This window comes from Rhodnius prolixus, unplaced genomic scaffold (assembly GCF_049639745.1).
Source record: "Rhodnius prolixus isolate KJV_2025 unplaced genomic scaffold, Rpr scaffold_7, whole genome shotgun sequence".
NCBI classification, from domain to species: Eukaryota; Metazoa; Arthropoda; class Insecta; order Hemiptera; family Reduviidae; genus Rhodnius; species Rhodnius prolixus.
Genome location: NW_027411582.1, coordinates 31,660,290 through 31,687,444, shown reverse-complemented (window position 1 = coordinate 31,687,444; position 27,155 = coordinate 31,660,290). Strand labels below are relative to the sequence as shown.

General features: G+C 36.2%; 2 protein-coding genes and 1 pseudogene across 2 annotated transcripts in view; 1 reads left to right on the top strand and 2 right to left on the bottom strand.

Annotated features, from left to right (window-relative positions):
- LOC141446580 (uncharacterized) overlaps positions 1 to 27,155 on the bottom strand; it is a 110,642-nt gene that overhangs the window by 56,481 nt on the left and 27,006 nt on the right. The window lies entirely within an intron of this gene.
- On the top strand, positions 1,478 to 3,931 carry LOC141447422 (cAMP-dependent protein kinase catalytic subunit alpha-like). The gene has a single exon (XM_074114931.1). The coding sequence runs from the start codon at positions 2,249 to 2,251 to the stop codon at positions 3,581 to 3,583; it is 1,335 nt and encodes a 444-aa protein (XP_073971032.1). The 5' UTR covers positions 1,478 to 2,248; the 3' UTR covers positions 3,584 to 3,931.
- Positions 5,550 to 7,076, bottom strand: LOC141447420 (cAMP-dependent protein kinase catalytic subunit alpha pseudogene; annotated as a pseudogene).

Below are 27,155 nucleotides of genomic sequence, written 5' to 3'. Positions count from 1 at the left end.
TGCTAACAGCTTCTTACAGCTCACTGTTTCATTGGCAGTGTTTTAATGACAGAACATTGTCCGCAAGCCGGAAGTGCGCCAAAAAAAACTGTCAATGAACTGAGAAAAACAGTTTCTCAACCTGTCTGTTTTCAGGACTTGTTCTTTAATCTTCCGGTTTTTTCCTGTGCAACAAATTAGAGGAAGTGGCTATCGATTTGGGTTAATTTTTGTAGCAATAATTAAGAGATAGGGCCGTACATTACACTTAAAATGACACCTCAGAGGAAATCTACTTCATGCTTTCCAAAGATAAATTTTATCAGGGTGTTCAATTTAAGACGGCTCAAAATGCATTTCATTCTTAAACGGTTGATCTGAGCAAAAAAAATGGTAGAGGAAAAATTTGTTGCCCGTCACCTCTAGTTTCAGAATATGTGACTTGATTTTAGATTCCTGCCCGCATACGCGGCTGACGTGCGACCAAAAGTGAGAGTTCCGCAGTTGACTCCCATTTTGCATATACACAGTTTTAAAGAGTATTAAAAGTTATGAAAGAAACCGGAAACCGCAGTTTGATATCTTTAAAATTAAAGGTGCTAGGCCATTTCAAAATCTGGATATTTATTAATCATATTTCAATTTTTTAACTTGTTATCAAAGAGAAAGAAGAGCACGCGATAGGTCATTTTTATGTATTTTTTTCATCCCCTTTCTACTAAAAATATTGCCAAGGCGGTAAAGCTAGTATTTTTCTTAATATAGTGAAATAAGTCGTTTTCCGAGTGATTTTTGTAAGAAAAATCAAATGTTAAGAGCTGTAGATGTTCTCAAGCATACACAAAATGGCTAAAAAGTAGCTTTACATCTGTTACAAACAAGAAGGTTTAATAATTATTTGGTAATTTTGGGAGAGTTGCGTTTAATTACCAAAAAAATTGGAAACCTCCTGCCACATATTTAAGTGATCAATATCTTTCATTTAAAGGATCAAACTTATTCCTTAATTTATCAAATAATGCACTTTACGCAGATTGTTCAGCATGTACTGTGCGTTTGCGGGCAGGAATCTAAAATCAAGTCACATATTCTGAAACTAGTGGTGACGGGCAACAAATTTTTCCTCTACCATTTTTTGCTGAGATTAACCGTTTAAGCATGAAATACATTTGAGCCGTCTTAAAATGAACACCCTGTACATATATGTTTGTATATATGTGTACATATATGTGTACATCTATACGTAGATGTTCATGAAAAATCACGAAATGTTGTGAAAATAAATTTAGTGGAGGGGCACCACATAAAATAATTCTTTTTTATCTTGAATTTGTGAATTTAGCCTCAAATTTTGAGGAATTTGATTGTTAGGTGGACGAGACAATAAACAGGAAATGACGCTTCAAAGATAAAGCAACTGCCCCCTTAATAAAAAAAATGTTTGCAATAGAAAATTTATTAGGTTTTTCAAGTGAACAATTAGTATTTTATAGAAAAATCGGAAAAGCGGTACAGATTTTTGGGCCAACGTTTATCGTGGCAACTAAATGTCAATTTTGAACTTACTGTTTTTGGTTTTAGAATTATACGGTGTGCACATACAAACAAAACCTCTGTTTCCCGTCTGAGGGTGAATATTCAACATTTAATATTATCCTGATGAGAAAATTAGGTTAAAGAGAAAGTGAAATAAGGAATAGAGGAAAGGAAAAGTGATTGCAGTGAAGAAAAGGTCCTTAGATTAAATCATAGAGATCGCGGATATTAAATTAATTAAGAGAGAGAGTGAGATAAAAAAAATAAAATCTAACGGCTAGCAGGCAGAATTCGAACCCTGGATCTCCTCAAGGAAGTCCAGTATTGAGTTTAGTACTCTTCCTTAGTTGAAGGGAAGAGTAACAAAATACTGGGATAACATTAATGAAAAATTGATACGTTTCAAAATTCACATTTTGATTGTAAAGATTGGTGTTTTGAGTAAGCGATATGTGTAGCGATATGTTTGTAGCTATAGCTTGGCCATATGTTATTGATTAACTATAAATCATGTGCGCCTGAAAAATTTAATGTTAAATAAACAATTTTTTATTTACTTATTATTAAGTTTAAATTATCAAGTAAAAAAAAAAAAGACAAAAGTATACCTTATACAGGATGTGTTATAAAAAAAAGAAAATAAAAGATGCACAGGAAGTTAAGTAAATAAATTTATTGTGAACAGAGCCTTCATTTCCGTGGATCTTTTAGTGTTCTAATAAATTTGTTATAAATGCAACAAGTAAGAAGGCAAAATATTCCAAGTAGATCAGCACCAGTAAAGTCTGCACCACCAAAACCAGTACGAACGGCCAGACAACCACAACCACAACAACAACAACAACAGCAGCAGCAACAGCAGCAGCAGCAACAACAACAACAACAAAAGAGAAATGATATAAAAGAATCACCAATAATTATCCCAATCCCAACTGATTCATCCGCACTTTATATACCAATTAGAAAACCTAAAAAACAAATAGTAGAGAAGAGAAAAGTGATAAGGAAAAAATTTCCAGAATTAGGTAGAAGTGAGAAAACTATTCCAATAATAAATATAGCAAAATATTTAGAGAAAGAGAAAATAAATTTTAAAATACGTTATCACACTACATTTGGTGAATGTAATGAAGATGAATTTGAATATATTAGATACCTTGGCCAGGGTAGTTATGGTGTAGTAAGTATGGTTAGAAAAAAGGATAATCGCCTGTATTATGCTAGTAAAGCATTAAGCAAACATAATATAATATTAAATCGTAAATTCCAAGCAGTTAAAAACGAAAAACTTGTTCTACAATCGATAAGATTTCCTTTTACAATTCATTTAAAATATTTTTGCCAAGACACTAAAAATATCTATTTCATTTTACCATTATTAGCCTGCGGTGAACTATATGGTTATATACAGAAAATGGGAAGATTCGAAGAAAGCCTATGCTGTTTCGTAATGTCACAATTATTATTAGCCTTAGAATATCTCCATTATCTTGGCTTAATCCATAGAGATTTAAAACTAGAGAACATCTTAATCGATCATGTTGGCTACATAAAATTAGCCGATTTTGGTATGTGTAAATGGATTAATTATAAACGCACTTACACTGTATGCGGTACGGCTGAATATTTAGCGCCGGAAGTATTGGATCATAATGGTTATGGTATCGCAGCTGATTGGTGGTCATTTGGTATTTTAGCTTTTGAAATTTGTTCCGGCCAGACACCATTTCTAGCAACTGAATATTTTGAAATATTCCATTTAATTACACAAGCTTTGTATGAAATGCCTAAATATTTTTCAACCACATTATCAGATTTAGTTACCCATCTATTACAGAAAGATTTAACAAAAAGATATGGTAATCTAAAAAATGGTGTCAACGATATAAAAAAGCATGAATTTTTTAAAGATGTTAATTGGTTAGAATTAATCAATCGTAGAATTCCTTCACCATTATTACCAATAGTGACATTACCAAATAATCTATATTTTACACCGGAACCTCCGCCAACACCACCTGAAGATGAGATAACTAAACCGTTTGACGAACGTTTCATTAATTTTTGAAAAGGAGGTGGGGAAATTATAATTGAGAGCAATTAGTGTTTGTAAAAACGTGGTGTATCAATGTACAGAAAATAATTTTTAAAAAAATGTCTAATAAAAAGCACGTAGTTAATAATTAAACAACAATTATTACTACAAAGAAATTTGATACCAAATTACAGAAATGAAAACCCCCTCCCAAAAAAAAAAAAATGATAAAAATGTCTTCAGCCTTCATAGATATACTCAGCGGAAAAACAGGACAATTAAGTTTTTCCTTTGTAAAAGTATCAACTGTGTTAGTTTATTGTGTGTAACTGTAAACAGTAGCATGTTCTTTCACTAAATTTACCCAAATTCCTGTTTTAATTGTCTTCTTTATTTTTAAGGAAAGGATTAAAAAAATTTAAGGAATCCTTTTTAAAAAAACAATTTGGAAAAAAAGGACTAAAATAAAGATAATTTATGGATGTTTGGTTGTTGTTAAAATATATAAGGATATATTACAAAGGAGCCAAAAAAACGTACGGACTGTGCAGGAGATTTCAGTCAAACCTACTGCCGACAGATAGCTGACGCTCCTTTCTATGGTGACTAACCTCACTCTTCACAACGACCTCAACATTCCCTTCATATACCAACTCGCCAAGACTGAATACCAAAAGTTTCATACTGCTCTCTCGACTAGCTCTAATCCTCTTGTACTGTCTCTCGCTTCCTCTGACATCCCTAACAATCCTTCGCGCCGACTGAATCGCCAGTGGCCCCGCGACTTCCTTGAGGTCTGAAGAACTAAATCACTCCTCTCTCCTCCTCACATTCTCCTCTCTCCTATAGAGAGTGCTACCGCTGGGTAGTTTCTCTCATCCTGCTCTCCTCCCGCACCAGTTCATCACTCTCTCCTCCTCACGCTCTCCTCTCTCCTATAGAGAGTGCTACCGCTGGGTAGTTTCTCTCCTCCTGCTCTCCTCCCGCACCAGTTCATCATATTCCACTCCTCACATTCCCATCTCTCCTATAGAGAGTGCTACCGCTGGGTAGCTTCTCTCCTCCTACTCTTCCCGCACCAGTTCATCTCATTCACCTCCTATTTACTTATTGTATATATTTATACAGATTGTAAATCACAAAATAAATAATTAAAAAAACAAACAAACAAAGGAGCCCCCCCAAAAAAAATTATTTTGGGAAAAATTCTCTTTAAAATTTGAAGTTTCGGACAGCGTGGATGTCCTTCTTCAGGTTTTTTAAACACTTATTTTTCAGCCCAGCCAATAACTGGAGCCTCATACCTTTTAAATTTTATTGGGAGGGAGGATCTCAGCCAACCGGAAAACCATATTACTAAATATGGATTTTTCAGTTGAAAAAAAAGTCTTCCCGGAAAATGACTCTTACGATTTCCTTTAAAGGCATGGTAATTTATTACCTTTAAATGGAAAATTCTCCCAGAAAAAAGTTTTCAAATAAGAGCGCTTTTCCAAGAGATAGGTGTGGAGGGAGAAGGTTTTCTTTTTTGAAATAAATACGAACTGGGTTTTTCCTTTTTCTGAACATTTTCCTCCCCACCCTCAAAATAGGTTTTCTGGAGAGGTTTAAATTTACATGCACCTTATCTGTAACTATTTTTGTCTATCAAATAATTTTAGCTGAGGGAATTCATTTTAGGTTGAGATGAGGATAAAATTCTAACTAGATCTCTTTATTTTGAAATTTTAGGTTTTGGATAAAAATTTTGTAGGGGAAAAACTCGGAAAATTGCAGTGAGAGAGAGAGAGAGAGAGAATGTTCACACACTAAAAAAGGTAAATCTATTGCAAGCTGAACCATTGCAGTACCTTAAATGCGTCTCTCGTAGGACCTATGGGATTTTACAGGATTTTAGAAAGGATTTTTAGGCTGTGAAGAGTGCCTTTTTTTTTTTTAGGCTAAACCTATTTGTAGATAATCTTAGCATCATAAAAATAGAATTAAATAAACAAACTTCATATTTTTTTATTTACTATTTATTATTAAACAAATCTAATTTACGGGCGTTTACTTTTTGATATTTTTAAAAATCGGCAAATTCTTTTTTGTAAAGGTCTACCGCAGAAGTTTGCTGTGGTTTTTCTACAAATCGTTCAAAATGGCTAGTATCATCGGGTCTTGTTATAACTGGTATATATGGTGCTTTTACCTCACGATTCAATAACATTGTCCAAGGCATACTGCTAAAGAATTTATGATCTTTAATATCGTCTACACCATTTTTTAAATTACCAAATCGTCTTGTTAGATCTAATAATAAGATACTTCTAATTAGATCTCTGAGATCGCTAGAAAAATGATATGGTATTTTATATTTACATCTGGAGATATTATCATAAGTTTTTGCTTGTAATTTTGAATAAAATGGTGTATATCCGGCGGTTAATTCGTACAAAAATACTCCAAATGTCCACCAATCAACCGATTTACCATAACCTCGACAGCTTAACATTTCCGGAGCTAAATACTCTGCCGTACCGCAGAATGTATACGTTCTTAGTTCGATTGCTTTACAAAAACCAAAATCAGCTAACTTTAAATAACCATTCGCATCGATTAATATATTTTCTGGTTTTAAATCTCTAAAAATTAAGCCCAAATAATGTAGATATTCAAAGGCTAATACAATTTGCGCTGCATAGAATCTAGCATGTTCTTCTTTAAGACGATTCACCTTTGTTAGATAGGAGAACAATTCTCCGCCGGGCACTAAAGTCATTATAAAGAATAGATAGACATTATCTTGAAAGAAAAACTCCATATGTATTGTGAAAACAAAACGAATACTTTGTAAAATTAATTTCTCATTACGTGCATGCTGTACGTGTCGATCGCGTACTAATACGGATTTTGTCAACAATTTGGCCGCATAAAATGTTTTCGTTTCAATATGTCTTACTAATAATACCTTACTGAATGCACCCGTACCAATTGTCTTCATAAAATCAAATTCTGTTTTCTTAATCAACGGCATTTGTGTATTCAACATTCGCTTTTCAAAAGCAGCTTTAGCTTTATCTAAATAATCACGCCAAGTTTTCACTTCTTTTCCATCTGTATTTAGTATATCTTTCAATAATTCATCTGAGTATTTATTCTTTTTCTCTGTCTTAAATTTACGCTGTGGTACATTAGTTTTTAGCCAATCATCGAATATCCCTTTATCAGTCTGTGTTAATGATTTTCTCTCTTTTGAATCATCTACAGATGCTGGCGTTTTATCAGAGAAATTATCGTCACTATCTTGCACTACGGAACTCGTTTTTTCCATGATTTTCTTTCTTTTGTTTTTGTTTTTGTCTTTTCTTTCTTCTAATTAATTTATAATAGAAATTTCATTTGGCGCATCAATAAGAGAAGAAAACATTCACTAAATCAAGACGTAAATCCCTCTATGTTACAACTTAACTGCACGCAAAGGAAAAACTGTATAAAAAATAAATTTCTGCACAAAAAACACACTTTTCTTTAAGTTTTCCAAAAAAAAAAAAAAATATATATATATATAAAAAAAAGAAAACAGAAAATTAAAATAACTTAGAAATATATATATTTTTTCAAAAAAAATCATATGCTCATATTATATAATTATGGCCAGGTTATCTGGATCTTAAATGGTCTTTTGCGACAAAATGCATCATCATCATCATCAACTGTCACTTCATTATTTTTAAAGAAATTTTTTGATTTGAACTTTTCTTTTGCGAGTCTTACTAATTTTATTTTTCATTTATTAATTCGACAATTTTTGATTGAAATATGGACAATCACACCATCTAGCCTTAATTATCTAACCTGATAAGAATATCTCCGCTGACAGGGCTGCTAAAGATGCCACGTTACTGAACGATAAGTATGAAATTATTCTGCCCTCAGATTGGAAAAGTTTTCTTAGACCAAAAATTATGTCCCAGTGGATAAGAGACTGGGAATTAGTTCCTCTAACTAACAAATTGAGGAATATAAAGTCAACACCAATGAAGTGGGTAACATCATGTCGAAACACTCGCCGTGAGGAGGTGGTGTTAGCCAGGTTGAGGATTGGCCACACGCTATTTACCCATGGTTAAATCTTCAAAAGAGAAGAACCACCTATTTGCACTGAGTGTAATAACGTCCCTTTAACTGTACGCCATATCCTGGTTGAATGCCCCAAGTATACCAGAGCTAGGCAAAAGTGTAACATTTCCTCACAAATGGAAGAAGTATTGAAGGACGATGAAAACAGCGTACAAAACACTCTGCGATTTCTGAAAGATATTAATGTTTTTAATTCAATGTAACAATAGACACTTTACTACGCGAGGTCACTTTTAACATACAAACTTATGGAAATCGGTATCTTACAAAAGTTTGGTAGCAGTAAAAATAACAGTAGTATTTGATAATAGTAACAATTTAGGAAGGAGTAGGTTAGGCAGTGTGAATGTGTGTGTGAAAGAGGTGTAGGGGGGCCAATGCCGGGGCAGGGGTGGCAAACTTTTGTCTTCTTGTCTCGCAGGACGTCTTCCTGCACTTTCTCGGGAGCCACTGTTTTCTAGGACGGGTGGGTCTGTGTCGGGATTGGCACCCTGGCACGCGTATGAATGGGCTGCGTAAATGTAAATAGATTTAGGATTGTAAATGAGTGAGAGGAATATAGAGTACTCCACTCAATGTATATATAGGAATATATCTGTTAGGATGAATGTATTTATTAGGATGATTGTATTTATTAGGATGATTGTATTTATTAGGATGATTGTATTTATTAGGATGATTGTATTTATTAGGATGAATGTAATTAATAAGATGAGTATATGAGTGTACATATAAATTTTGTGTAAATAGGTTTTTTTAAAATTTAGGTTAGATCTCTATGGGGTGCGAGGAATATCGAGTACTCCACCCCAACATTAGTTAGTGAGGTTAGAAGAAAATAGGAGTTAGGCCAACCGTTAGGATTGTATCGATCAGATTGACTAGGTGTAGGTTAGGCTGTGTAGTAAAGTGTCTATTCTACAGTATAGTTTAGGTGCAAAGGACCCTTGTTGTTGCGCACCTTACAAAACCCCAAAACAAACCAGAATATCTCAATAACAGATCAGAAGAGAGAGAGAGAGAGAGAGTTTATGAAGTTCCAAGTTTGTCACTGTTCAGAACTGTGGCGCAGTTCAGAATGTTCCGGCCACTTTAAGAAATAGCAGCGGCTGTAACCCAACAAAGTTACTGCGTGAGAAGGAATAAACACTTTCCCTACAAGGCTAATCATCCAATCTTCCTGGAAATACGACATGATTACCAACTTACTAAAGCAGTAAATCCCTATACAGAATCCTTAAACTAATGTGCCCTAGTACTTCTGTTAGGATTCATGAAAATATTATAGCAAGAGAAATATTAAAGTTGTTGATTTTGGTCCTTTGTTTGTATCACTGATTCAAATTTTCAACCATCATCAGAGATAGATTTAATCTGTTTGGAGTAGGGAATTCGGCATTAACCGTGTTTAAGTATCACGCTACACTTGCTGGTTAAAGGTTAAAGGTTTATTTATTTATTTTTATTTTATTTTTTTAAGGTTTTGAACTTTGGCATGACTTCAATTTGTCCCGCAGAGATGTGGTATACCCACACCCAATCTAAAAACCACCTAAAAACCAACTAGGCTCTTTGAAAACGAGTATTCGGAACCAGTTTAGATATTCACTTCTTTCTACATTTTTACAGAGTTACGCTTCACCTCTTTGTAAATACCAAGAACTTCCTAGAAAGGATCAAATGCACTCCAGTCCAGTATAAACCAAAAGAAGGCTACTTATTCTTGGGGAGGGCACCCAGTAACATCGAAGGCTTATCCATCCCCACTATCCCCAAAAGGAAAGTAAAAAAAATAATGAAATACAATAATTTTTTTTTTTAGGATGGGGTTAGCTAAGTGGTTCTAGTAGTTCCCAGATTCATTCAGCCCTTAGGTTTTTCCCTTGCTAAGAGCTTCTTACAGGTGATGGACAGTGTTGTCCTGTAACGAAAGAACCCTATCCGGAAACAAGCAGTACCTTTAAAAAAAAAAAAGCTCCGGGCGCCAACCACTTTCCGCCCCCACCTTTGGCATCAGTTTTAGCCAGAAAATTATCTTCATAGATCCTAATTTTTTTCTAAAGGGTAGCCTTAAGACGACTGGTAATGAAGTGGACTAGTTCATCGAAAGTTTTTCTATTCTTTAGAACAGTGGTTCTTAACCTTTTCAAAAGACGCGGAACACAATTATGTATACTTATATTTTTCTCGCGGAACAACCAACATTAAAAAAATTTGAAATTCGGTATTTAACAAGAACTTAAAATTAATGAATATCTAATAAAAAAAATCGAGCCGGGCGCAAGCGAAAAACAGTTTTGGGTAAAACTGTTTTTCTTTACAATTCATTAATATTTGTTTATAGTTGAACGTTTTCGACTTTTATTCCGTTGACTTGGCTCGCGTTTGGTTCACAATTAGCGACATTTCCGCCCGGCTAACGGTAAAGTACTGTGACGTAACGTCGAAAAATAGGCTAATCAGTCAAAAATGGTCACAATAATAATAAATTTAATAATAATGATAATAAGAGTGTTAATAATAATAATAATAACAAAGAAGAGCAAGAAGAGCTTCAAACAAGTGCAGTGGTGGGAATGTGGTAGTGGCGAGAGGGGTAATGCAGTCGGAGAGGGGTGTGGAGCAGTCTGGAGTAAGTCAGTGCTGGAGGGAGAGTGAGACAGAGAGCGTCTTAGCTGCGGAAAAGAGCAGAACTAATTGAGCTAATCGGCCGACCCGCTTCTTCTAAACGTTCCACTCTACACCGAGAGACAGAAACCGCTGGCTCGAGCCACGAATTACCAGGAACCATCGGCAGAACCAGGTGACCGTGCCGCCCCCAACAGGTACTGAGTGTGGTGTGGTTCCTCCCTCCTCGTCAAGCCACCAGGACTGGCAGGGCAAATTAATCGCCAAACCCGAACAATTATTAACCTAACCCCCCCCCGTGCACTAGATTATTTTGTGTTTCGTATATTATATATAAAGAATAAATATTTTATTTCAGTTATTAACAAAACAGATCAATGTATATATTATAGGTAAATTAGGTGAAGGATCCTTTTATTTTGTTTAATATTATTCTAATCTTTGTCTTGTCAAGTAAAAATAAGGCTGTACACATTCTAGACTTGTTATTTATTCCCCTCATTGTAATTATTGTTATTGTGATTATTCGGTGTTCTCGGAAGTTCCTTGCCCTAATCTGACCACATCAGCGGAACCGCGTCTACTAGACGACCCTACCATTGGTAGTGTCACAGTACCAAAATCGAATATAATTTTTAAAAAAGGTACTTGTATTAATTAAAATTAAAAAGGATAAATTATTACATAGTTTTCAAAAATAATTTCTGAAAATGAAATTAATCAAATAATGAACATAAAAGTACGTTGCTACAAATAACAAAAAAAACATCTTTGAAATCAACGATTTTGCCCATCACTAATTCACTTCCACTGGAAAAATGTTGTAAAAGACTATGACTTAAAAAGATAGGCCAGCTTTTGTAGTAGAAAATTCAAAATTTTTAAAAACAAGGAACGATTTTTTGTTTTCCTATCTTTCTTAAGTTTCTAATTTTCAATACATTTAAAATTCAAATGGACCATATTCGCTGAACACCGGATAAGAACCATTGCTTTAGAATGCTAAGGGTATGTTATATTCGCCGACAATTTGATTTCTTAAAATTTTTAAAAAGTAGAGCCTCTTGTTGGATGCAAATTTGGAGCAGGTCATGGACAATGTACTCCATGGACAATCACAAGTTGTACAAAGAGGTGGGCATGCCTCATTACCTATTTTATGCAGATATTTCTTACATAGATAATGTATCACTTCGCAGTCTATGGCGATAATGGAGACATACGGTTTAGAACATGATCCATCGTGAAACCAAGGTTTATCACCTATTTTAGGGACTTTAACGATTTTATAAAATTGCCCCTTAGGTGATTCTGAGCAAATTCTTTGACACTTTTCGTCCTAATACAGGCTTTAAAATCAGAATGAGGCAGATACATCGATAGTAACGAACCTAGATTAGATGTTAACGCGCCATAAATTTAAAAACAAAAAAAATGGTTGGCTAATTTTATTACTGAAAGAATAGAGGGATACTTAAATGAAGTCCCTGGGAAAGAAATTATCTTCCACAAGAGATATATACGAGGGTAGTTTGAAAAGTCCGTGCAAAGTCAGAGAGATAGCACTACTGGCGCGTATCGAGGTTATCTTTAGTTAGTAGCATCTCTTGGAAGAACACACACCAAGTTTCAGCCAGATCGGTCTATTTCTTTGTATTTGGCATTCGTTTGAATGGAGGAAGTCGAGTGATTTTCAAAAAATGGACGAGAAAAAGAATTTCATGTGTTGATTAAACACTACTTTATGAAAGGCAAAACGCCTCAGGAGACTAAAGAGAAGCTTGATAAACATTATGGTGACTCTGCACCTTCGATTAGAACAGTTTATAAGTGGTTTCAAAATTTTCGGAGTGGCCATATGGGCACATGTGACGCTGAACGTTCTGGACGCCCTGTTGAGGTTACTACTCCAGAAATCATTGATAAAATCCATGATATGGTGATGGATGACAGAAGAGTGAAGGTGCGTGAGATTGCTAGTGCTGTGGGCATCTCGAATGAACGGGTACATAATATTTTGCATCAACATTTGGACATGACAAAGCTATCCGCAAGATGGGTGCCGCGATTGCTCACGCTTGACCAAAAACGAAATCGTGTGAAGTGTTGAAAGGACGGTTTGCAGCTGTTCCAGAAGAATCCGCAGGACTTTAAGCGTCGTTTCGTCACTGTGGATGAAACATGGATACATCACTACACTCCTGAGACCAAAGAACAATCTAAACAATGGATTACCAAGGGGGAATCTGCGCCAAAAAAGGCGAAGACCGTTCCTTCGGCCGGAAAGATTATGGCGACTGTCTTTTGGCATTCGCAAGGAATAATCCTCATCGACTATCTGGAAAAGGGTAAAACTATTACAGGTGCATATTATTCATCGTTATTGGACCGTTTGAAAACCGAGCTGCAAGAAAAACGCCCACGATTGGCCCACAAAAAAGTCCTTTTCCATCACGACAACGCACCAGCTCACACCTCAGCAGTTGTGGTCGCAAAATTAATGGAAATAGGGTTCCAACTCGTTTCACATCCCCCCTATTCTCCAGACCTGGCTCCCTCGGACTATTATTTGTTCCCCAATATGAAGAAATGGCTGGCGGGAAAAAGATTTTATTCAAACGAGGAGGTGATTGCAGAAACGAATGGCTATTTTTTAGACTTGGACAAATCCTATTATTTGGAAGGGATCAACAAACTAGAGCAGCGTTGGACGAAGTGTATAAGCCTAAAAGGAGACTATGTTGAAAAATAAAAAAGGTTTACCCCAAAAAATTATGTAGTTTTTATTTTTGCATGGACTTTTCAAACGACCCTCGTAAGACAGGAGCACGTGGAAATTCCTTTTGAATAAATTCAGGTATGAAGTAATGGAGAATAACCAAAGAGGTCTAAACTTCTTTGCTAGAATCAGCCACACCCTCCTTGACAGCGGCTCTCCTTCATCCCCCCTCCACTAAATGCTCCTAAATCCTACCAAAAAAAGAAAAGGAATGAGGGCGGGTAAGTATTCAGCATGGAATAATTAAACGCTGATGTCCTACGCTATTCAGATTTACGTCGTAGAAATTTTGAAAGATTTTTTTTTTTTTGGTGAGGTGCTTCTAAGTGAGTATATTTACCATAATCGGCCCATGTTGTAAATATTAATAACAAGGGTCGTTTTTGTCTGGAGATGAGACAGGAAGCTAACTTCCCTTACTTGGGCTCAGATTGGTCGTTTTTTCCCGTCTAGCCTGGTGTGCACCGTATAAGTCGTCCCAAATAGTGAGGCGCCTACGCAGGAAGGGAAAAAAACCCTATGAAGAGGGTCTCTCCTCTGGAGTATTTATTCCAATACATTTTCCTGGATTTTTCCACACCTGGAAAATACTACGTCCCCCTCACCAAAGGGAACATTTTCTTCGTGGATGCAGAGAAAGACCAAAAAAAAATAACTTCCAACTCGGAATACTTGAATACAAATGTTCTAATTTCTTGGGTCGGTAATGTGCGCATAAATCTTCTCTTCTTCCAAAACTCTTACTTCTTCTCCTCCTGCGGGAGAACCTGGAGCCACCAGTATTCACACTCACAGTAAGGTAGAAAAATGCTTATTCTATGAAGTAAACTGGAAAGAAGAATAAGTTGAATGAGCAGACAGATTTGTGGTAAAGACTTCGTCCTAAAAATCCCCAACTTGACTAAAAGAAACAGTAGAAGTAGAAGAAGAACTTGCTCCTTTATACCCACATAATTTACCCTACTTAGGGCTTTGAATAAAGCACAAAAACCTTTTGTGTGAAATATATTCGCTTTCTCTTATTTCTCGAAGGAAAATCAAGTATTTTGATCGTGCAGAATTTTGATCTTGAATTTTCAAGAGCGGAGATATCCATTTAGACTTCCGGAAAAGTGTTTTTACAATTGGTCATTGAGTTCCCTAAAAACCTAAAAAATAGTTCAAAACTTAATATCTCGTTTAGGTGCCACCAAACGGTACAACAAGAAGGTTTTAGCCAAAGTAATTCAACCGAAAGTACCATGTTATTGAATATTTTTTCTTTTTAGTTGAAGATTTTGTTGAAAACGTCTAATGCGATTTTAAGTTCTTATATTAATTAAGTGATCCGATTTTTTTACTTTCGGAAAACCGGACGAGATTTCTACGCATGAGTGGAAAAGATTTAAAATGGCCGCAAGAGGTGTACAATGGCAGTGTCAGACTTTAGCGGTGTGTTTTTGGGAGTTTCAACTGTCTATACTACTCAGGCACGATTGTAAACAAAGTCAAACCCGCGCTGATGAGGCGATGCAGAGTAAAGGACGTACGTGCTTCATCTTTAAGAAAAACGCTCGACTTCGTACGGCTGGAAACTATTGGGAAAGTGAGCTGGAAGCTCCTAAAAACCAGATATGGCGAATCTTTTTGAGACGTGGGTCAAATTTTGTTCATTTCTTTTTTAGTACTAGCTCTTGGGTCACTGATGCCCATTTGCACAAGAGTTAAGTTTAAAAATTTTAAACTGAATATTTTCAAAACTGAACATCTTTAAAATTCAGTTGGCTTAACGGGTAAAACGGGGACGAAACAAGTGGCTATGGAAGTCACTTTTTACAAACATAACTGAACAAAAGCTGAACAAAAGTGTGTTTTATCTGAAGAAAAATCTAAATATGGTTATTTGCTTTGGGTTGTCGATTTTTTTAACAAACAAAATATAAGTAAAATTATACATTTTATTTGATATTTTGTAAACACTTTTGCTTTATTTCAAATACTACAAAAGCATTTGTCGTCATTTACGTTTTAGAACTGTAATGATCAAACTAAAGGTTATAGATATAGCATTTAAATTGCACTGTATTGAAAAAATACAGATAGAATCAGGGGCGGCTTAACCTGTAGTGCAGGGTGTGCAATGCACACAGGCGCCGCCGTCTCAGGGGGCGCCGCGGCGCTCCCTGAGACAGCTAAGAGCATCGTCTTGGACCATCATGGTACAACAATGATATGACAGAAGCGGCCAGCCAGCGCGGTGGCGGCAGTTATCAAACGCAATAACTTAGTTAATAGTTATAGCCACGAAGGGGGGGGGGTCAGGCCTAGGGGGCGCCAGGGTTTCATTGCACAAGGGCGCTACACGAGCTAGAGCCGCCTCTGGATAGAATATAAATTATCCACACAATTAGAAAATCTAAATCAACCCGCGTAAACAAACAAATGTTTGCCTAGCAATTGTGGGTCAGTGAAAAAGCTTGCGTGGGTCAGCGTCTGTGACCTGCGGGTCATAGGTTCGCCATCACTGGTCCTGGGACACCCTCCTTACAGCCCTGATCTTGTCCTATCCAGATTTTTATCTTTTTAGTCTGCTGAAAGAAGCTTTGCGAGGAATCAAGTTCACCGTTAATGAAGTGGTAAAGAAACAAAGTAGAAAAATTAACCTCGAGTTCATGGTAAAGAATTCCGCGCTGGGGAGATAAGAAGACGGAAGTTGGGAATTACGTGGAATAATTAACAAAAAAAAATTGTATTGATTTAAAAAGCTATTTTCGATTTTTTGGTCTAATCATTGAATTGACCCTCATGTAATTACGTGCATTAATAACTTTTGGCCCTCGCAAGGGGTGTCTGATACATGCAGACACCTGGGGAGTATCTAACCCCCAGGACACAGTACACCAATATTACAGCAAGATCACTGTAGACAAGGTCACCTATAGTACACACTTTAGGGCTACCAATCCCAAGGAATCACCTAGTTAGATATACATATGTTCTTGACCAGGAAATAAACCAGATATCCTGTGGTAGCGAGGCCTCCAATGCTGGGCTAATTACCCGCATAGAGTATGATTCAGAGAACAAAAGATAGCCTCAATAACTGACGGATTTTAAGGGATAAACAAGGCGCGTACAAGGATTTACAATTGGGAACAAGGAATATAAAGAGCTCGCAGGGGAGCTAAAGAGGTATTGAAGCTCGAAGCTGGAAGGCATAACGGCTAAGACAAAGCGGAAAAAGAATAACATCTTTCAAACATTTCGTCTAGGAATTTCCATGAAGGGCACTGCTGGAAAAGCATGGTGATTTCCTATTTCCGTACAATTTACTGTCTAATTATCTGTATAAAAAAGTAGTCACCGGAAGTGAAATGGTCAACTGAATAGAATTTTCTCATTTTCTCGAGAACAACTTCCTCGTTTTTATTTAAACTTTAGACCTTAAACCTTTTTTAAGTTAGGTATATCGCGTCATAAGTGCCATTTTTTTTTACGTAAGTATGACCCCTACTTCTGCTGCAAAGGTTAAGGAAGGTTAGAAATTTGGTGGGAAAACTCGCGTTTAAAGGAAATTCACTATCCGGAAATTGATTTTCACCCGGTGGTAACTGAATCTGCACGATTGTAGGAGACTTCCTCTTGCGAGTTTTTACTTGTAAAAGTGGAAAAGAGAAGAAAAAAATTAAAATTAAATCGACTAATACAAATAATTTAGTCTTTTTTAAAACTTTTAAAATCTAACCGGATGATATAAAGATAGTAGGTACAAAAATACAGAAAAAAAAAAAAAAAATGAATTGACTAAACGGAGAGGGGTGTGAGTAGTGGTAATGGAGCCGCCGCTCGGTGGTATACAGAAGCTTGGTGGGGAGCCGAAGGCTTAAGAGATAAAAAAATAATTAACAGAGGGATGAGATTAGAACTATGGTGCGCAGCATCCACAGTGGAAAGTCCGCCCTTGGACCATTCCACCCACATAGACAGCAGCAGCAGCTAGTAGAATTGCAGAGATAAAATGAGTCCAATTACGGGGTTGCTATGGTTACGCCAGTTGGTGGGAAAACACCCCCAATTCCTGGTATTTTTTTTTTTTTGCATGAGTTTGAGGAAAATATTTTTTCTTTATTTTAAAGAGAAAATGGCACTTTTCGTGACCGGATATTTGTACTCTTTATTACGGATGTAGCTTATAATTAATAGTGAATAATTCTGATGCAATTTTGTGGCAAAACAAAGATGGTAATCAGGTGGATGCTGAAGACCAAAAAAACATCAGCTCGAAAAACGAAAATTAGTAATTATATTTACTTATTATGCTCAGAGATTCTGCCATCTCAAGCCATCGAACTAGAATACGCGTTGATTTACTTATGTCCAGTATACCAATATACAGGGTGTTCAGCATAAGACTACCGTTACTTCCGGGAGGTGATTCTGGGCATCATTTGCAACAAAAAATTCCATATAAACTATCGCTGGATTCAGCTCCGTTTTATATTTTTAATTTTATATTTTTTTAAGGTATTACTACTTTTTTAGCAAACAGTTGTCTATATTTCTTAAGCTATTATAGCTACAGCAATTTTCTGCTATAAACAATAACTTCCTCAGTACGATTAGTATTCGCCCAAAAGAATCCGTATTTAGTAATCCATATTTTAGTTATACAATATAATCCATTTGACTTTTTGGTTTGTCATGTAATCCTTAGCTGAAAGAGCAGTTATAGAGGCGGGAGCTATTATGGACTTAGCCTTTAACCGAATGGAAACTACCAAGAATTGATGGTAATTCCGACGACCCCTTACTAGAATCGACTATACTACTTAGAGCAGTATTCAATATCTAACCCTCCATTATAATCTTGTACACAAGCTTGCTGTTGGTTTAATCCGATTAGTATGGTTATCGATACTTGTTGACAACGCTGGTTCCCATGATTTCTATCCCTTGCACCCTCTCATGAGATTTTTTTTTTGGTAAATCAATGTTAATCTCCTAAATCTATTATGTAAACTAATGTAATGTTATTTTCTTTAATTTTTCAGGCCAATTCCACTACGCGTGAGGGAGATTTTTCCTTTTTAAAAGATTTCCTCCTGCAGGAAACCTTCTTTCTAAAGTTCATCAAGAATCAACTAAGTCAAGACATTCTTTTTTTTAGTTTTGTTCAGAGAGGAAACGGAGTTTAAGGAAGTGGAGAAAGCTGCGACTTCTTCCAGCGCTTCCTTCAACAGTTTGAAGAGAAACATGACTAAACAGGAAAATAAAGTGTACTCTTGCATGATCTTACATGTTTAGATTGGATTATTTCCGGTAAATATTTAATACCTAGTTCCTCAATTTCATTTATTTATTTATTTCCCTTTGTTGATTAATACATAGACGCAACAAGCAAATGTATAACAGCGTAAATATGAAATTGAACCAAAAATAAACTAAACTAAAATAATAACCAAAAACAAAATAATACTATAAAACAAAATAAATTAATAAATAATAAATACGAAAAATAAAATAAAATCACAGGAAGGGCTTGAATGAGGGCCATCCAACGACAAGTCGGTTAAAGTAAAATACCGAATGGATTGAATATGAAGGATGGCCTTGTTTATCTCAGCGACCAGGTGCGATCACGAGGCCATCGGCACCTCAGTCTGCGAGGAGGATATGACGGGACAATTTCTTTTAAATAAACAGGAAGTATTTATTATATCGTTATCATTTTTATTTAATCCCTGATTGGTTTCAAACTTCCGGCCATTATCACAAGAGAAAGATTAATTAGATGAACAAAAATTCAATTTCATTCAGGATTTTGCCTGTAATGGCAGAGAATTAGGGAATTCAAAAAGTTGCAGGATGTGAAAGGTTTTTGAAGGACTATAATAGCCCAGGTAGGGCTCAGAACAATAGAAGGTGTCCAAGGAATCAGGGTGTATAAGGACGTCAGATCACCGGCTCTCCAGAGCATTGCATTCACTCCCTGAGGATTCATTCTCACTCTCTCTTAACGACGTCAGTATCAGGCCTTCTTTATGAATCAATTCCAAAGAGTTGATCCTATCATATGTCTTTGATTCTGGTAGCCCAATAACCGTCAGAAAAAGGATGTAAGAGGCTCTGTCTGGGTCCTAGGAAGAGCTCGTCTTGGTCATAGGAGAAAGTCAAATGACGGTTGGCCAATTAGACAACTTAGATGACAGATGACAGATTATTTCTAATAAGTTTTGATTGACGATTGAACTTAGCAGAAAGGAGATATAAGTAGGAGAGTATTTATATCAATTCCCACGATATTATTACAGGGATTTCACTGGAAATGAAGAAAATTGAAAATGAAGGAACACTGAAAGCGGGCGGTTGGCCATTGATGGGGCATAATCCCAGCCTGACGGATCTGTATAATCTGTTTTAACAGTTTTAATGTGGGGGGGTGTTAGTAACCATGCTGCTGGCTGTTTTGTGCAAACGACTGGAAATCTCCTAGAAATCCTGAATGGGTTTTCAAATATAAACTTCTAGTATCAGTGGGAGTGTGTACGCATTGCTCTAGGATCAGATTCCCTCCTCTTACACACAGACGTACACACACACGTCTAAACATATAAATATACTGTTATAACAGGATACAGGAAAGATAATCTTCACTTGGTCACGTGTCCAGGGCCACGTTATCTAAATAATTCTCTCTCCACACCATTGAGCCCTTCCAAAATCTCCTCCCTTCCTGTGATATACGTGTGTGTGTGTGTGTGTGTGTGTGTGTGTGTGCCCTTTCCCCTCACTCTTTGCTCACCCTATTTTTTTTTTTTATTTCATAAATACCGATCATCATCGATCAAACACACTTAATTCCTTGTATCATTACATATACAGCCTCTCACACCCTCGATCTAACGCCCTTCTCAATTTTATTACTTTAATAAATAAGGACAATAGTTTGGCTTTTGTTAATTTTGAAATATTATTATTTCTTTTTTTGTATTTTAAATAAATATTTTATAGAACCCTATTGCAGCCAGTTTAGAGCCGGCGATAGATACACGCGTCTCCATAATAATTATAGTCTCAATAAAAGAACCCGATATTAATTTTTGTGTGTCTGTACGTACGTTTGTTCATTTAATCATTTATAATCAATGAATCTAATTTAAAGACTTCCTATTATTAAAATGCAGCAAAAAAAAAAAAATAACTGAGATTCCAAAGCTGAAGGAAATCCTTCCTTCTTGTCAACTTACAGGAAATATTAAGTATTCCTTAAACGTCTTTTTATTGAATATATTTTAAACTGCTCAAAGGAGTCCAATAAGACAAGGACATTTTCTGAAAATGCAGTTTTTGCACTTTTTCAGCAACTTTTTCCCCGAAATCTATTACATCTGGGTTGTTGCAAAAAAAATTACAGTTATAAACGAGGATTTGCTCTATAATTTAAAGAAAATTTGAGAATTTTATCTTTTATAGAAAAAAGGGGAAAAAATTGTCAAAGTTGGGTGTTTTTCAACGTTACGCTTTTTCGTGCAGTTTTTGACGATCAACCCTTATACAACTGTCCTGTTGTTTGGACAGTTTTAATTGTGACGTGTCTATGTTTGAATGACGTTAGAAGTCAAACTTGAGCTATAGACACGAGATAAATTTGAATTGGAAGTAGGGTGGAGATAAGGATATTGACCGAAGTCCACCCGAAGCATAAAAGAGGAGATAGTATGGTGCCTGTATGACAGCAAGACTCTTCCATCCGTCGACTGGATACGATGGCCAAAAGGTTGAAGAGGGAAGATATGCTCAGTATCCCCTCGGCTCCATACTACTTCTTCCCCGTGGAAATCGTAAAGGGATGTAGCGAGGTAAGAGGAGATGCTAAACTAGAGCCCTAGAGGTTTTAGACCAGGGATGGCGAACCTTTTTGAGATGTGGGTCAAATTATGTTCATTTTTTTTTTTTTTAAGTACTAGCTCTTGGGTCACGAATTCGGCACAAGAGTTAAGTTTAAAAATTTAAAATTGAATATTTTCAAAACTAAACATCTTTAAAATTCAGTTGGCTTAACGGTTAAAACGGGGACGAAACAAGTGCTATGGAAGTCTCCTTTTACAAACATAACCTGAGCAAAAAGTGTGTTTTATCTGAAGAAAAATCTAAATATGGTTATTTGCTTTGGGTTGTCGATTTTTTTGAAACAAACAAAATATGAGTAAAATTATACATTTTATTTGATATTTTGTAAACACTTTTGCTTTATTTCAAAGACTACAAAAGCATTTGTCGTCATTTGCGTTTTAGAACTGTAATGATCAAACTAAAGGTTATAGATAGCATTTAAATTGCTCTGTATTGAAAAAATACAGATAGAATATAAATTCACCACACAATTAGAAAAATCTAAATCAACCCGCGTAAACAAACAAATGGTTGCCTAGCAATTGTGGGTCAGTAAAAAAGCTTGCGCGGGTCAGTGTCTGACCCACGGGTCATAGGTTCGCCATCACTGACGATGAGACAAGGATAAACAAAAAAAATAGCCGTGCTCCTGTAGTGAGCTCGATGGTGCCAGGGCGACTACAGGAATAGAAAAAAAAGGGTAGTTGTGGCCTCACCTGGACTCTACTACAACCGACAGGTACTTAACTTTCGCTACCGAATGATTTGAGTATCTAAATTGAGTTTTTCTAAACAAAAAGGAACTTAAGCACCTGAACTGAACTAAGCGCTTTAAATCAAATAATCTTGAATCCTGTACACCATTATCAACGCAGCTTCTTTTGCTAACGAAAACAGACCCAACCATAATATCCTAAAAATCCCATTTCTGATTTCTGTTACACCGTTTCATTTTCTAAAAGATTCCAACAGCAAGAGCTCTGCGCTTTCTCTAGAATTCTTCCCAAAGAGGCTGAAAGGAATCTTGAACGGAAATGTATCTTTATACATACTTAATGGAACATTTAATTAATGAAGGCAACATCCTCAGGACTATTTGTTTTGGGGTTTTGTAAGGTGCGCAACAACAAGGGTCCTTTGCACCTAAACTATACTGTAGAATAGACACTTTACTACACAGCCTAACCTACACCTAGTCAATCTGATCGATACAAACCTAACGGTTGGCCTAACTCCTATTTTCTTCTAACCTAACTAACTAATGTTGGGGTGGAGTACTCGATATTCCTCGCACCCCATAGAGATCTAACCTAAATTTTAAAAAAAACCTATTTACACAAAATTTATATGTACACTCATATACTCATCCTAATAAATACAATCATCCTAATAGTTATATTCCTATATATACATTGAGTGGAGTACTCTATATTCCTCTCACTCATTTACAATCCTAAATCTATTTACATTTACGCAGCCCATTCATACGCGTGCCAGGTTGCCAATCCCGACACAGACCCACCCGTCCTAGAAAGCAGTGGCTCCCGAGAAAGTGCAGGAAGACGTCCTGCGAGACAAGAAGACAAAAGTTTGCCACCCCTGCCCCGGCATTGGCCCCCCTACCTCAGGACTAGTTTTTCTTCTTGCACCCCTCACAGATAGTTCTTGATTTAACCGAGATAAGGGAAGCATATCTAAGAAGAACAGAGTGTTTATTTAGACTATGGGGTGTTAACACTTTCACTGGCGGCAAAGTGAAGAGTGTCAACCACTTAAAGGTAATATCCGCCCTTCTTTAATGGCACTTACCCCCTCTCTACATCGCATAAAATGTTTACAAAAATTAGGACCATATATCCACATTAGGCAAGAGTTTTTATTACGTTTTTATTTTTATTATTGTAGGAGTCTGCATCTGTATCTGCATCTTTAGTCATACAACAGATTAAAAACCAACTAACACAAGAAATTTTTTAAAAATTTCTGTTCATTATAATTAAAAAATAAATATATGAATGAATGATAATAAATTTATAAGTAAAGTAATTGCCTATTTTTTCAGAAGAACTTTACGTCCAAACCAATTAGGTGTCGTATAAGGAGACGACTAGCAAACATACTTTACTATAAAGTTCTCATATTAAACCATTAAATAAAATCCAAGGCCTAAGACCGGGAACCGAACCCACTAAACCAACAATACTATTAGCTTTACAGGACTATTGTGCCCTTAGAATAACTACCTGTACAGTTTGGAGGTCCTATTGGTTTGGCTTGTATTTTAGATATTTATATACAAAAAAAATTCAATTATTATTTCGGAGGAAGCTGGGTAGAAAGGAGATAAATGAACAGAAGGGATTTAAAGATGGAAAGGGTAGGAACATGGCGGACAGATGATGGTAAGGAGTTCCAGAGAGAGGTAGCGCGAATTAGGAAGGAATTGCCTAAGGACGAAGTACGGTGTGAAGAGGGGCGAGATCTAGAATTACGAGAATGGATCGAGGATTTAAAGAGTTGAAAAATATAAGGTGGTCTGATGGGATTGGAAAACTTGTAAAAGGAATGGAGCCAATAACAAAACTGGAGGCGGTAGACAGGAGAAAAGCCACTTCAACCCGATCGTACTAGTGCGAAATGCGAGTGCCTCTGAGAAAATAAATCTTATGAAGCAGTTCATGGAGGCGCTTGAGCTTAGAATGTTCGATACAATCTACCATCGATATATATCGATTAATTTCTGCCTATAAGATTCTTCAATAAAAAAAAGCAGGAAGTGAATTTGAAATAGTAATCTAAACGATCAACGATTACGTCTGAAATGCGAACGTTGCTTTGTCTGAGTCTTCGCACCGTTTTTGTTTCGATATTGAAGGTTGATGTAGAATAGTTTTTTTTTTTTAGCGTTTTCTTCGGAGTGGGAGCGACGAAGGATTATCTGGGCCGCCACCTGTGAGAACAGGAAGTAAGAAAGCTTAGCGTTGCTCTTGAATCTTACTGTTGACAACTACCATGATATGAACAAAAAGTATTGGTTGTAAGTTTTAAGGATATCAAATAGGCCATCTTAGGACTGTTCCAGTGACTTTCTACTGGAAGGAATTCTTCAGAAGGCCTTAGTGAATTTAGGTCTTAAAAGTTTAAACAATTCAATGATAGCAAGCCGGTGTAAAGCTGTTGTATTATTTCATTGCATACTACGCCCCCACACAGCAATGTAATGTGTGTATAGTAGAACCTAATTAGTTTTATCGTATTTATTTAGGCACCACATCTGGAACATTTCCAGTGCACTGCCCGCCATCGAACAGTGTTCCCTCGTAACAGGCAACACGGTCTATCGCCAGTAAGTGAGCTGTAAGACGCTCTTAGGAGAAGATAGTCTAAGACAACTGGATTGGAATCCGAAATCTTCATGTAGGAATCCTGTATAAACCTCTTAACTAATCTCACCGATTTCAATTATCGATATTTTACTGCAAATCGGTTTATAAATCTCTGTATCGATTTTAGTCAAAATTTATGCACATAGTTACAAAAGAAAAAAAAGAGTAAAATTACTGTAGAAGTGGTGACCGCCCTCCAAAGAAAAAACTCCTCCAACAGACGAGGCGATGAAAATGTTTAGTTAGCTCGCAAGGGCCGATCTTTTCATGAAAAAACATGCTCAAATTTATCATTGATCACTTCCGTATTCGCTAGGCTCTTACGTGGCCACTCATTCTAAGACGTCTATCTTTTTCTTGTTCTTCTACTCTTCTTCTTGTTACTGTTGAACTTCTTCTTTTTCTCCTAAATCTTCTCTTTGCTCTTGTTGTGTTCTTCTTTTTCTTCATCTTCTACTTCTTCTTCTTCTTGATGTTTTTGTTCTTCTTTTTCTTCTACCTTTATTTTTTGCTCTTGTTCTGCTCTTGTTCGTCTTCTACTTTTTCTTCTTCTACTTCTTGATGTTAGCTGTTCTTCTTCTTTTGCTTCTATCTTTATTTTTTGCTCTTAATCTGTTCTTCTTTTTATTCTTGGAGTTTTTCTTCTTTTTCTTCATCTTCGTCTTCTTCTTCTTCTTCTTGCTGATCAGCTCTTCTTCTTTTTCTTCTTCGTTTATTTCTTGCCCTTGTTCTGTTCTTTTTCTTCTTCTACTTCTTCTTCTTGTACTTCTTGCAATAGAACAACTAATAAGTTTTTCTTCTTCTTCGTCATCTCTTTCTTCTTCTTTTCTTATTTTTCTTTTAGAATCATCTTCCTCCTAGACTCCAAGGATTTCTGAAGGAAGGTTCCTTCTAGTAGGGAAAGACCTCTTTCCTCTTTAGTAGGGCAGATTTCGTCTACTAGATCCGAAACCGGGAAGGCTCAATAAGTCTCTTGTGGCTGCGGTGGCGTAGGGCATAGGTCCCGTCCCTTTTCTAATCTATTCTAAGGTCCAAAGAAACTTCATTATGTAAATTACGATAAGAGAATTTGTGTTTAACATCAGACATCCAATATTTTGTAATAAAGTTTAAATTTATTAAATTGGAAGAATAAATTCAGATAAAGGTTGATATTCGACCATTCTTTTTATCCTTTTTTAACACTCATTAAGTCTCAAATATCTCCTCAAGGAAGAATGAGGCACCCATTTGGGGAAATATAATATCTAAAGTTTTTTTGGAACAATATTTATTTTTATTATTTAGATTTTCATAAATGATCAGAAGATGAGAACATAACAAAGTGTGAAAGAGAAGATTAAACATGTCCAAAAAATAAAAAATAAAAAACTGTAAGGTTGTAAAAATTGAAAACGGATGATCTGTAGATAAAGAGTTGAGTTTGTTTGAAATGTGTGAATACGTTGGTGTGTGTGTGTGTGTGTGTGTGTGTGTGAGCTGGGAGGCTGGAGAGTGGTACAGAAATCAAAATCAAGATAGCCAATCGTGACCAACCTGGTCTGGACAAATTTCCAGCACCGCAGAGCTATGATATTTCTCCGGAGCACTTTGGTTATCTGTATAGTATAACCAAAACCAATTCTACTACCATAGTATAACCAGACAGCCCGCTATTCTACCACACAACTACACATACACCAACCTCCGTTCCATCCGTTTTCACAAAACCTCACGGTGTTACCCTGTACCTATATAGATATTGTGTACACATAATATTCGATCAAAAATGTTTGCAAATTGGTGTCCGTCAAAACACAAACAAACCTATATACTACCACCACTCGCCCGCCCACGGGGGCTGGTGAAAACGATTTCCTGTTGTTGCAATGGTTTACGTGTATATAAACTGGCCGGATGCAATAGGTAGCCAATGCAACCGTGTAATGCATATGCCCCACCTCTCACCTACGTATATTCCTATCCTGTATCATTTTGATTCATGGCAATTTTGGTGTAGGGATTTCCCTGTATTCATTTCACTCGACAACCTTAACAATTTTGCAATTCCCATTTGATCCCAAATCTGGGGACAGTCCAAAAAGTAATTCATATTCACATAGATTGATGTATTTTCTAATAAAAGATATTTTCTATCCGTCTATACATCATGTACGTCATTAAACCTAAATATCACCTGGTTAATTACCTGATAAAATAATAATTTCCTCATAAAATATTCTAATTTCCCTACACTTCGTAAATATCTAACCCAATAAAATGATCTACTGTGCTCAGATAAGGAAAAATCAGTATACTCCGCAGAATAATCGAATATCAACCTCCGTCTGTATTTATTCTTCCCATTTAGTACATTTAAAGTTTATTACAAAATATTGGATGTCTGATGTTAAACACAAATTCTCTTATCGTAATTTACATAATGAAATTTCTTTGGATCTTAGAATAGATTAGAAAAGGGACGGGATCTATGCCCTACGGGATCGCAGCCACAAGAGACTTATTGAGCCTTCCCGGTTTCGGATCTAGTAGACGAAACCTGCCCTACTAAAGAGGAAAGAGGACTTTCCCTACTAGAAGGAACCTTTCTTCAGAAATCCTTGGAGTCTAGGTAGAAGATGATTCTAAAAGAAAAAGAAGTAGAAGACGAAGAAGAAAAGAACAAGGACAAGAAATAAACGAAGAAGAAAAAGAAGAAGAACCAACAGCAAGAAGATGAAGACGAAGATGAAGAAAAAGAAGAAAAACTTCCAAGATTTGACCAGGGTCGGCCCCTTACTTAGACGTCCTATGCAGCAGCCTAGAGCGCCAAGTTTCA